This window comes from Hemicordylus capensis, chromosome 1 (genome assembly GCF_027244095.1).
Source record: "Hemicordylus capensis ecotype Gifberg chromosome 1, rHemCap1.1.pri, whole genome shotgun sequence".
Taxonomy (NCBI): Eukaryota; Metazoa; Chordata; class Lepidosauria; order Squamata; family Cordylidae; genus Hemicordylus; species Hemicordylus capensis.
Window position 1 is genome coordinate 234,645,902 of NC_069657.1, and position 13,338 is coordinate 234,659,239.

At 43.1% G+C, this 13,338-nt stretch overlaps 1 protein-coding gene across 10 annotated transcripts in view; it reads right to left on the minus strand.

Annotated features, from left to right (window-relative positions):
* The window catches only part of SPAG16 (sperm associated antigen 16), a 754,101-nt gene that overhangs the window by 126,415 nt on the left and 614,348 nt on the right, over nt 1–13,338 (minus strand). The window contains exon 16 of one of the 10 annotated variants that reach the window (XM_053283352.1): nt 8,087–8,166. The exons of the other annotated variants lie outside the window; for them this stretch is intronic. Within the exon in view, the coding sequence (XP_053139327.1) occupies nt 8,102–8,166 (65 nt within the window). The 3' untranslated portion in view covers nt 8,087–8,101. Of the gene's footprint in view, nt 1–8,086; nt 8,167–13,338 lie in introns of those variants that run through there. 10 annotated transcript variants of the gene reach the window in all.

Here is a 13,338-nt window from a genome sequence, read left to right on the forward strand (position 1 = left end):
AGGGCAAGGCTTGTAGTAGCAATCCTGATTTCCCCACTCCACATGTCTATTTTTATACTCAGTAACTGTCTCCACAGTGCTATAGGGACAACATCCTTCAAGAATCTAAAGAATTGCACACTCATAGCGCTGAGGCAGAACATCGGTTTTGCATGCAGAAGGTCCCGGGTTCAATCCCTGGCATCTCCAGGTAGGGCAGGGAAAGCCCTCTGCTTGAACCCTTGGAGAGCTGTTGCCAGTCAGTGAGCTAGATGGATTAATACTGAGCTAGATGGATTAAGACAGGGCTGCGCAACTCACATGCCCTAGTGGGCCAGAACCATCCACAACTTGACATGCAGGGGCCGAGGTCAATTTTTAGCACACCATTACATTAAAATTAAAAATACCATTAGTTGCTTGTGGATCTATTCCCCCTGTCAATGGACCCATAGTTTTAACCAAGAAATAGTGGCTAGAAAATCGTTCCTGTCCCTGCTCAGTCAGTGGGGCCCCTGGAGTGCAAGCTAGCCCAAAATAAATGCCAACCCCTCTCATCTCCCTAAATTGCCGTTGCTTTCAGGCTGCAATCCTAGGCATGCATACATGGAAGGAAGACTCACTGGGTACACCATGGAACATATTTCTGAGAAAACATGCATAGGATGGCGCTATAAGGCAGTTTCCAGCTCCTGTGCTGCTGCAGGATACCCGGGGACCAGTCAAATAGTCCCTGCAGGCTGAATCTGGCCCCCAGGCCTTATGTTGTACAGTCCTGGATTAAGGGAAGATCCATGTGTTGCTATGTAAATCTGCACTTTTAGAAGATTCCTTTTCTCCAGTTTAATGATAAAGTTCCAGATGAACCAACCAAAGCAAATGTATTCCTAGATCTTACCCTAGAAATATCTCTCATCCACTCATCAGGCCAATAACTCAGAAGTTCTCCATCACAGATTAAGTCATGTGTCAGAGAACTAATGTAATAGCACAATGTAAATTCTATCTGTGATGCTCATGAATCCTGAAGAGTTACAGACGGAAAACACAATGATAGCACAGAGAGGTTTCCAAAGTGATCTCTCTCAAGAAAAAGAAACTTTTCTTGCAGAGATAAACTGACATATACCACTTCTAATTCACACAACTGTAGTAATATTGAGCATCTGGTAAGATTTGAAAATGTAGTGTCATTTCCTCCTAGGGAAAAACCCCCAAAATTTAAGTTGTCATATTGCTGTCAGGAGATGGGCAGGATCCGGTTTGGCAAATGCCATCCTGTAGGGTGCGAGGGTGTAAATGCTACAAATAAACTAGAAGGGGACAGAGTAGAACCAGATAAAGGGCAGCACTACTACAAAGGATATTTATATACCACTTTTCAACAAGCTGAATGACTGTGCCCTAGAAAACTGGTCATGGAACCCGCCAGAGAGAAAGTGACCATGGACTTAATCCTGAGTTGTGCCCAGGACCTGGTGCAAGATGTCACTGTCATGGGACCTTTAAGGAACAGTGACCACAGTGTGATCAAATTCAGCATACATGCGAGGAGAGAATCACCAAGGGAGATTCTCTCACAGATACTTTGAACTTCAGAAGAGGAAACCTCTCTAAAATGAGGAGTTTGGTGAAAAGAAAACTGAAAAGGAAAATCAGGAGAGTCACTTCACTCATGGAGTTTATTTAGGGACACAATAACAGAAGCCCCATTAGAATGTATACCAAAAAGAAGGAAAGGTACCACCAAGTCTGGATGACATCATGGCTAACAGGTAAAGTAAAGGAAGCTATAAAGGGGGAAAGACTTCTTTTAGAAATTGGAAGACCTGACCATCTGCGGAGCCGGAACTTCACTGCTGCCACGCAGGTGGCCTGTTTAAATAGTGGCCTGGAGGCGATTGGGATGTATGGGGGCGGGGTGTGTGGTATGGAGGTGAGTGGTGATCAGGTAAGAACCTTAGATAGCCTTTCTCACTCTCCCCTGCCACCCTTTGGTGATTTCTGCACCCCTTCACCTATAAAGGGGACCCCTCACCAGATTCCCCTTTACAAGTATTGCCACCCAAATCTCTGAACTGCTTCGACAGAATGGACCAGACCTGCCAGTTGGTTTGACTGAATGGACCAGACCTGCCAGTCGGTTTGACTGGCGGAATATGGTACAGTTTGGATTCAAACTGAACCACAATTTGGGGTTCATGCACACCCCTACAGGTCAGTGGGAAGTATCTTATTCAGAATTCCTTCTTAAAAATACAATAATAATAAATAATAAAGGTTTTCAGCTTTCCCAAAATACATTCTGGTGTAAAAAATAATGCATTCAGCTAATTTAAGTGGCAGGACTGTTCATGCAAAATGTGGAATGTGCAGGTCAGTGGGAAGTATCTTATTCATAATTTCTTCTAAAAATACCAGAAAAAAGTTTCCAGTTTTCCCTGAGCATGTTCTGGTATAAAAAAAATAGTGCATTGCAGCTGATCTTGTGGTGGCTGGAGTGTGGAGGGGGAGATGGAGTCTGGGAAAAAGGCCTTTAGGAACAGGCTCTGAAATTACCCAGGTATATACGTCTGCTGGTATATCACATTTGAAAAGTGGCACTGGACACATTTGCTGTTACCTCTAAATATTCTACAAAGACTAGCTGGCTCTAAAGATTTTATTTTTAAAGAAACAGAAACATTTATAATGATTGTTGTTGTCCTTGTTTCTTGTGTTCTAGCTAGCTTTTGATTCATTTTATTTACAGAGCCACTGACTTCCTTTTCTTCCCATTGGTCATTTAGGCATATACTCAACTCCATTAAAGGTTCCTGGTATTACATTTTTATTTATTATTTTGGGCTTAAATTGTTGCTTGGGTAAAATGTAATCACAGGAGCATTTATGAAAAATGTTTTATCCTCAGTTCCACATACTTATGTATTTTTTAAGTGCTTTCTCACTGTATTTGAAAGATTAAGGTAAAGGAAAAGTTTATCAACACAACTTAATGAGGCTACACATATGAACGCACACACAGGCGGGTGGGCAGGCAGTGGGAAAGGCAGGGTTAAACTTACTGTCTCCTAGATGATCATGTGCAGCTCCTGCAGCACGCCAGCCACAAGCCCACATGATCTGCACTGCTGCGGGTAAACAGAGCCCGAGATGTGTTATCTTGGCCTCCGCATCTCGCACAAGGTACTGCATGATGAACTTGGTGCCTTGGGGGATTCCTCCATCTCTGTGTCTCCTTGGCTCCATGGAGCAATGGAGACACATGAACCCATCAGCTGGGTTAAGGAGTGTTTGCTCCCTTAACCTCAGCTAAGAGTGGGGGGTAGGCTGGGTGGAAGCGCCAGGATTCATGTGGATCCCAGCACTCCACACGAGCAGTCTAGCCCAGGCTAGGCTGTGTGTGAGAATAGCCTCAATGAATCAGTCATTTAGAAGAGAACTGTTTCCTACCTGCTGTCCCTCTGAGCTCAGGAACAAAGCTGACATGATGAGGGCAGTCACATTTGTTCGTTCATAACATCTGTCTGCCCAATGCATGTGTAAAGCAAGAGTGTGTCTCCCAGTGAGAATGAGGAGAAAAGGATCTAGGTTGCCCCTCAGTCTGAGGATGATTCAGTGAATAACTGTGGAAAACTGAAGTGTACAACAAACACCTTGATGAAGAAGGGCAGGCACCACTTCCCCCATTAATCTGTTCTCTCATAGGAGTGTTCCTTTATTTCACTCTCACACAGAAAGACCACACATAGAATGTGCTCCTTCCCAAAAGCTCAGTTCACTACTCAAAAGCTAACCAGACCATCACCCAGAGCAAAATCAAGATGCTGGGCGGGGGTGGGGGCGGGCGCGGTGGATACTGAAAGTCACTCCTTTCTAGTGGATCATATGTTTGTATGGTTTGGTACCCCAGTAGATGGGGTTCAAAGCCAAGCATAAACAGAAATAAGCTGGATGCCTCACTTCCCTCGTCAATTTACAGTGTAGCACGGTGACTTCTCTGTGCACATCTGTTATGCCCTTTACAAAATGGGGTACTTAGCACTCATGTCATCAGGCAGCATATGGTATAAAGATGCAACCATTGTGCAGCATCACAACTGGCAGGTACTTGCACAAAATGGTGAGTGAGCGGGCAGTAAACCACAAGCAGAAATTTGTCAAATGACGGAGAGGGAGGCTGAAGGCCATGAGTCTGGTGACACAGAGGGAGGAGCTGGTAGCTTTCCTCAGCCACAAGCAGCCACATTGTCAGCTTTATAGTAGACAATGATACAAGATGGTCCTCGGGTGTCACCTGGTTCCCTAGACCATGAGAATTCTTGCAAGGACACCCATAATTAATTGCCTCCTCCAACCAGCAGCCCTGGTGGTGCAGTGAGCAAAGAAGCACTGCCTGATCTGCAGAATTCCCAGTTTGAGCCCACAGCACCACCTAACAGCCTTGCCTGTGCAACTATGCTGTAAATTGGCATAACCTGGATGATTAAATCGTGCTGTGCCTTAGCCAACGTCCCCTATCAATTTTTCAGTGACATGTAGTTGCTGTGATAATTTCATTCTTTGGCTAACCTCTCAGCCTAAGGTGAAACTTGCTGTCTCCATTAGTAATAATAGTTATGATACCATTTCAGGTGTTACAATAATAGATCAAGAGGAAGAAACCCAAGCTCTGTCTGTGATGAGCATGGTATGCTTCCTTTCATTTCTTTTCAGGTATACTGAAAGCTTCTTTTAAAGTTAATAGTTAAATATAGTCATCTTGTAGCAAGGGAAAACACCTTCAAGTCCACATATTTATTGGCAGTATGTGCATTCATCTCCTGAAGATGAAGGTCTAAGATCTCATTAGGGCAGCTAGAATCATAATAAATACTTCTTGGAACATTCTTTCAAACCTTACATGAAATATTCATGTCCTCTAGCGTTTGGGGAGGAGGAAGGTAAAAGGACTGCTCAAACAACTGAGTTGCTCAAAATACTTTAAAGAAAAGAAGTTTTCCAAATCATAGGCACAAGGATTTCTGAATGCAGAAGTTCAATATAAAGGTGTTTGCGCTCCCAGAGTGAGCTCTTCAGGGAGAAAAGGGACCACAAGAGTTGCCTGAATGGGCATGTGAACTAACAACTAACCAGTGGTTTTACTGGTACAATTAAATTAAAGCTACCATCTTAACTGGCAACAACACAGGGGCCTCTGTGCAGATGGGCGGGGGGAGGCGTTGCAGAAGGCAGCTGTGGTACAAGTCACTCGGCTGACCTGTGTCACAACTGCCTCTGAAAAGGGGTTGGCTGGTGGGTGGGTTTGGGCCCTCAGGCTCATGCCCAACTTGGCCCACTCATGATGCTGGGCCTGCATTTTGAGTTCATGGGTCAAAACTCTGAGGTATGGTTAGAAAGTTTTAGGAAGGCAGCATGAGCACAGCTGCATTAGTGTAATGTCTTGCCAGTTTACCTGCCCTTATCAGAAGGTATACTATTACTTTTTGTATCTGCTGCAGCTTTCAAACAGTTCTCAAGGGCAGAGCAACCCAGAGGCGATTACCACAGACATAGACTTAAGGGTATACAAGATTATAAAAGCACAGAAGGCCTCAGTCCCAAGGCAATGCTGTTTTTGGTTACAAACACATAAAAGGACTGAATCCCAAAGTGAATGTTGCAACCACAAAATTAATGAAAGGCAGCTCTTGCCACTAGTGCAGTCTAGAGGCTGAGATGGAGGAGGCACCTGAGCAAGTATGGCTGCGAACAATTGTGGACAGCCATCAAAATGGGAGGGCTAAGGAACTTTGGTCCCATGAAAACACTACTTTTGAGGTGGGATTCAAAGCTAGAGCATTGTCAGCTCAGCACTTTTCATTTCTAACCTTGTCTTTCATATATTCCTCCCCCCGTACAGCTTGTACCCTCCAGTGGATTTGCAAATTTTAGTACTTGTCACATATATTTAATATCTAACTAGGAAGTAAGCACTTCCAAATGTTTCTACCTTGGCTTTAGTCAAGCCCAAGAGTTCACTGACTTACATTTCTCTAAAAATGCATACAGATATGAATTAAATATATGTATTATTATCTTGGTCATCCACAGTACTTTTGCATATAGTCTGAGGGATTAAACATTCATGTGATCTCTTCCCTCTTCAAAGTACTATACCATCTAATTACTTATTCTCTTTTTATTTCTGACTGCATTATAGATGCTGAAGATCATTGAAGGACACCATCCTAGGGGAACTCTGCTTAAACATTCCAAAATAAAGGTTGCTTTATTATACTAGCAGTAGCAAACTGTCCATATGCTTATGCTAAGCCTGAAAGATCTTCGAGCACTCCTTAGTTTATACTTATAGAGGTGGAATCCAGTTGGTACACATTCAGTAGCTGTTAGTCACTCAGGACCTTGGAAAGCAACAACCAAGGTTATTTTTGCAGTACAATGCAATGAAATAAAACAGACTTCATCATGTATGCAAAAGTAGTCTGTAAATCTCCTGCTCATTTTAAGATGCACTGTTTTGTGAAGCTCAGAACAAAAATGATTTCACTGCTACACACACACACATGCAATTTGCAAGCTGCAATGAACAGGTAAACAAATAAATAACCAGCAATTAGGAGTTATCTGAAGATGCAAGTTGGGGAAATTATGCAGATTTGGAAAGATGGCATGCAAACATATATCTGGCAAACACATGGCCAGAGCAACTGTGGATTCAGTAAACTTCTCAAAACCTTTGGAGGCTAAAGGTTCTAGTCAAAGCGGAAGAAACAGGCTAATGATCCATGCAACCTATCCACCCTAAACTCCATACTAAGTGTGAAGGCAGGCTGGTGTTTTTCATAACATCTGCTATGGATATTCATACGAGGAGATGAATCCCTACCACATCCCATAGTCTGCCAATGAAGTGTTCAGCCCTCCATTTTTAGCCCCCGCTTTTCCATGCAAAATGTTGTATCTCATTATACAGGTTAAAAATGTCTTCTAGCTGATTTGGAGCCTTGGCCGAAGGTTTATATTGCTCCTGCCTGGCTCCTGGCCATTGTCTCAATCTTCCCTCATTTATTGTTGGACTCCTTTTGTTTAAATGTAATAGGTGCCATTACAAAATTATTTCACCTATATACCCACCCATTACCCGGCTATTTCATTTATTAATTCATCTAGTCATTCATTCAATTTATATACTGCCTTTCCTAAAACTCAGGGTGGTTTACATTAAAATCAAAAACCTATAATAAAACAATTAAAATTAGAAAATAAAATTTGTTGGGCCCTCCCTCCTACGCCTGTGGAATTGGAACATTCACCAAGCCACGTGGTGGCAGAGAGGGAAGCCGCAGGGTGCCTGACCAGGATTGTCATGGATGCAGGGCATTATTTAAGGAATGGGTGACTGAGGACGAGGAGGTCAGCAGGAACAGAACTGGCTTGCCCTAAAGGCTCCTGGGAAGGAGTGGTGTGAACTCTACCGCTGACAGGTGGATGAGGGCCAGGGTGAATACCAACCCCCCTGCCACCACTTCTGAGGCCAAAGCTCATCACACAACTGCCTGGCACAGGACCCAGAGGCACCCACTCACAAAGGGCGGTGGGAAGGAATGTCGGACAACATTTAAATCAGATTAAAATTAAAACTAGATATCATTAAAAGCCAGGCTAAAAAGATGGATCTTTAAGGCTCTTCTGAATGCCTCCAGGGAAGATAATCCTCTTATATCTATGGGGAGGGCGTTCCACAATCCAGGGGTGACAACTGAGAAGGCCCGACCCCAGGTCTCCACCAAATGAACTGATGTCACTTGAAGAAAGACCCCTCCTGATGATCTTAAAGAGTCATGGGGATCTTGTAGAGAAAGGCAACCTGGTAACCTGGAACTAAGCCATTAAGGGCTTTAAAGGTAATAACCCACACTTTGCACTTTGCCTGGAAACATATTGGCAGACAGTGAAACTGTTTAAGAACAGGCATAATGTGGTCTCTCCAGTTTACCTCAGAGACCAATCTGGCTGCTGCATTTTGGACTAACTGAAGTTTCCGAACTACGTACAAAAGTAGTCTGATATAAATTGCAGTAGTACAACCTCTAGGTTAGCAGCTGGTGTATTACTCCTTTTAGGCCATTCTCCTCAAGAAACAGGCAGAATTGTTGAATAAATTGCAGTTGGTAAAAAGCGCTCCTGAGGAGAAAAAACACAAAACCTTATTGGATTCAGAAAGAAGCGATTACCAGTTTAATCCCCATGAAGGGACTGGAGACTACAAGTGGAAGTGAGAATTCTTTATAAGTGCCACTGAAGATGACTGAGGTTAGTTGAAACACATTTGGCAATATTTCAAGATGGACTGGATATTTTCATCTCTCAATCAATAATATCTGATACTGCAATCACACAGGAATATTTGTCTATACTTCTCCCATCCATTGAAAGCATGATACTTTGGAAATCTGTTTGTTTGTTTGTTTGTTTGTTTGAATTTATATCCTGCTCTTCCTCCAAGGAGCCCAGAGCATCACAACAACCCTGTGAAGTAGGTTAAGCTGAGAGAGAAGTGACTGGCCCAGATTTGAGGATTTGAACTTGGGTCTCCCCAGTCCTAGTCCAGCACTCTAACCACTACACCACGGTGGCTCCATGGATCTAATTCTCTTAATTGGATATATAATGATCACTATTATGAGGTCTTATTGTTCATTTTTGATGAACCTTGTAATATATTGATATATTTTATTGATTTTGATTAACTATAGTTTATGTAGCTAGGAGAGATTTCAAATTAAAATGAAATGATTTTAATTGTTTAATTGATTTAGTTTTGATTTTAATTGTTAATTGATTTTAATTGTTTTTATTTTGATGTAAACCACCCTGAGCCATTTTTGGAAGGGTGGTATATAAATCCAATCAATCAATCAAATAGTTTCATTATTAGTACTATATTAAAATACTGACATATAGTACTTGGATTATCTTGTTGATATTGCAAAAAAAAATGCTGCTGGCCATAGCCTTAGCCTGAGGCACCAGGGTTAGACCAGGGTTCAAGAGCTATAAATCTGTTCTTTCTGGGGGAGTGTAACCTCATCAAGAACAGGAAGTTTTATCTCATCTTGTAGATTATGACCCCCAGCAATAATCACCTCCATCTTCTTGCTTGAATTCAGCCTCAGTTTATTATCCCTCATCCAGCCCATTACTGCCTATAGGCCGCCATTTAAGGGGCTAATGCCATTTACTGATATTGATGACAAGGATAAATAGATTTGGGTATCATTAGTATATTGATAACACCCAGAACCAAATCTCCTGATGACCTCACCCAGAGGTTTCATGTAGATGTTAAAATGCATTGGAGACAGAATGGAGCCTTGAGGAAAGAACTCATTTAATGTGCCAAAGTGAGACATTGTTTCCAGGAACAGATCTGAAACAAAAGGGGCTTGAGTTAAACCCCTAACAATCCGAAACAGATCTGCTGGACTAGAACTTGCAGATGCTATATGTGCAAAATAAAATTGCTTCCTTTCTGCATGTATGGCCACAGTATAGGCCTTCAAATGGGCTCTATACTGTGTCTTATCCAAGTCAAGGTGAGTCCTCCATTTGCGTTCCAGTTGTCTACCTTGCCACTTCAGCTCCCGTAGCTCTTCTGTATAAATGAGCTAATTTTGAAATGGGTCGGAGGCAACACTTAGAAGCGATCATGTCTACTGCCCTAGTAAGTAAAAGTAATGTAAAAGTAAAGTAAAAGTAAAGGCAGAATAAAGGAAAAATAAAGGAGAAGTAAAGCAAAAGTAAAGGTAAACGTAAAAGTGAAGTACAGTTGCGCCGTCGAGTTGGTGTCCTGGTGACCACAGAGCCCTGTGGTTTTCTTGGGTAGAATACAGGAGGGGTTTACCACTGCCATCTCTCATGGAGTATGAGATGGTGCCTTTCAGCATCTTCCTATATAGCTGCTGCCCAATATAGGTGTTTCCCATAGTCTGGGAAACATACTAGCGGGGATTCGAACCGGCAACCTCTTGCTCTCTAGGCAAGTTACTTCCCTGCTGTGCCATTAGGTGGCTTGCCCTAGTAAGTAGGGGTGTGCAATTTGATTAGACCCCAAATTGATTCAGGTCGATTCAAGGGTAATTCTCAAATTCAACCACGAACTGAATCAGCCTCAAAATAGAGGGCTTAGGCCCAATTCGGGATCAAAGTGAATCAATCCCTAATTAGAGCCGAATAGATGTTGGTGATTCAAACACAATTCTGAGGCCTGTTTTACTGAAAAGATGGGCCATAGAAGAGACAATTTTTCAAGGGATCGCTGGCCTACCAATTGGAATCGGCGGGTAGACCAGCCCTCCACTCTGGACTTAGTGCATCAGTCTACCTTGGAGGATTGGTCTACCCGGGTAGATCAAGTCAGCTAGGGAACAGGGAACTTACCAGTAGGGGTGTGCACAAATCAATTTTTGTGATTCTATTTGAGCTCAAATTGATCAGCTGCCTCTTTTGAATCCCTCAATACTGGGGCAGGGATGAACAGATATGGAGCTCCTTACTGGCTTCTTAAGGGAACTGCTCCCCACCCTGTTGAGCTGGTTTGACTGCTGGTGCCTGAACAGGTTTGGCGCTTCCGCATGTGCACCCAGCACTTCTGGCCACTTCTGGCCATGGAGGAACAGGACGGCAGGGAGGTACGCTTCTGCCCTGAAGGAGTCTTACAAACAGAGCACTGGTGAGGGGAAAGCAGAGAGAGGGGTAAATTGCCCCCCCCCACCTTCATGCCTCCCAGCCACCCCATGTTCAAACCTGTTTGGAGGCCTGTAAAAGGGCCTCTGAACAGGTTCGTGCACATACCTAGCAAGTGGCTCAAAGCGTTGGTGGATTAGCTGAGTGGGCACCAAAGCTAAGTCCCATGAGGTGATGTCAGAGGAATGTTAGAGTACAGTTGAGAAAGATTGTAGGGATGTGCACAAAACACAATTTGAGTATTGAATCGCAGCACATCCTCCACACCTTTAACAGGGAGGACATGCTGACCATGAAAATGGCCACTGAACATGCAGGGAGGCCATGTGTGTGCCAATGTTGCGCAAAGGTAGCTGGGATATGCCCTGCCGGCACACAATAATTGCTGGGGGGAGTGCTGCAGAACTTCTTGTAGTGCCGAGTGGTGAAAGAGCAGGTATGGACCTGCTTTCCTCCCTGTTAAAGGTGCAAGGGATGTGCTGTGAATCGCTACTTGCATTGTGTTTCGTGCATATCCCTACTAGATTGATGTTTTTCAAACCAGCAAAAGGCGCTAGTCCTGTATGGACCTGAATTTTGGGGGAATGCTTAAAAGAAATCAAACCTTTAAAAATATACATTATCTGTGGTGAAAAAAGGTCTCCAGAACTTTGAAACTACTTTTTAGGAATTAAAACTTTAAGCTGCTGTATCTTAGCCATTTAGCAATGGATTTGCACCAAATTTGGAGAGCTGGTGTCCCTTGCCCCCCTAGTTGATGTGCACATGATTTCAGAGAGACTGGGTGGATACATTGACTTTATAAGCCATAGAATATTCTCAGCTTGTAATGGCGGAATGCTGAAAACACTCCTCATCTTATTGGCACAACTATGCCAGTATAATGAATCTTTTCTGCAGCTTGATAGGAAGCACCTGTACAGGGGTCATCTTATAGCTCTAAAAGCCCATGTCTAGTGTGCCGGTAATTTTCATAGAGCAACATACTAATCGTACTTGTTTGTTTGTTGTGTTAAAAAGATGGACTTGCCACTAAAAAGCCTCCAAAAGGATTGTATATTGATGGTATATCTTGGAAGCTGATTTTTATGCCTTTTATCATTTGTTTGAATATGTTTGTGCTAATCAAACATAAATGATGAAATACATATGAATCAACTTCCAAAGATAAAAACGAATATTGGCAATAGCAGAATCAGTTACACAGTAGTCAGTAAAAAGGCTACAAATCAGTTAAAACGTGGTGAACACAATAAATCTTGACCTGGCACTTAGTTAACAGTAATGCAGGGGATAAAGTGGGAAAGGGAAAAGAATTGAGGCTTAGAGCCGGCTCTATGCCCATCCTTCCTCTATTGCCGTCACCTCTCCCTTCCCAGGCCAAACTCTCTGCCTCTCTGAGATGCAGCTTTCAATGGCACTGCAAGAAGCTTCACTCGGCGACCTCCCAGGCTGAACTGCAGTCATGCCTACTGTCACACACACCACTTGCGCACTTACAGATCTTGTTTTGGATCCGGGTTTCTCGGTGCCTGCCGGAGCATGCTCTAAGTGGGGACAGAGCAGGCTGAGGCCGGGGGAGGGGGAGGAAAGCAAGCCCAGCTAGGAGGCTGGCCCCGCCCATCAAGAATGGGTGCCCCAGGCAACTGCTTAGGTCTGCCTAGTGGATGGGCCAGATCTGACAGTGGTCCTTCAGGGATCCTAATCCCAGGCCATTTAGAGTTTCAAAGGTCAAAACCAGCACTTTGAATTGTGCCTGGAAAGCCTCTGAGAGCCAGTGGAAATCTTTTAAGCCTGGTAATATTTGTTCAGCCAGAACACTCCCATTAACAACCTAGCTGTCTGTTTTTGACTCAGCTGAAGCTTCCAAGCAGTCTTAAAAGGCAACCACACACATACAGTATGAGGACTCTGTACAGACCTTCTGCTGCATCCAGTTCTTAAACAAAGGAACAAGATAAATTCATCTATAACCCCTGTTTTAGCAGACCCGTCTTCTAATTTACTCTAGGCATGCATGTTTTATATAGTTTAGGTTTCTCTTTCCTCCTGTCCCAGTAATTATTTCATAACCTAGGGTCAAATAATATATTTGAATCAGTAATATCCTCTAGAGTTACCTTGGATAGCATTTCTTCTCCATCAGATCCAAATGGTGAGGTTAAATTCCTGATCAGCATGCTAAATGTCAGATGTATAAACTTCCTTTTCTTTAGATTACTTCTGATTTAGAGGTAAATTTGAGAATACTGGCATTCTGCTGTATATAATCTTATTTTGCCCCTACGAACAGCACTTATAATTCCTTGAAAGGTCCCTTTTATAAGCTGTATTCTGATACATTACTCAGCAAATTACAGTACCAAGCAGCAGGCACACAACTAAAGCTCACCTTTGACTCCCTACTGATGAGCAGAAATCAAGCCCGGCATTCTGCAGCAGAGCCTTTCCTACATCCCCAAGGCCAAGATCTTACCTTTCCTCCCACTATTTTCATGCTAGGTAGCTGTCTCAAAGTAGGAGTGTCAGCAGCCATGTGTATTTATTCTCCATCTCTGAAGTGGCTAATTTGAGGAAATGACTCTTTGGAACAAGAAGTATGGCTGTGTC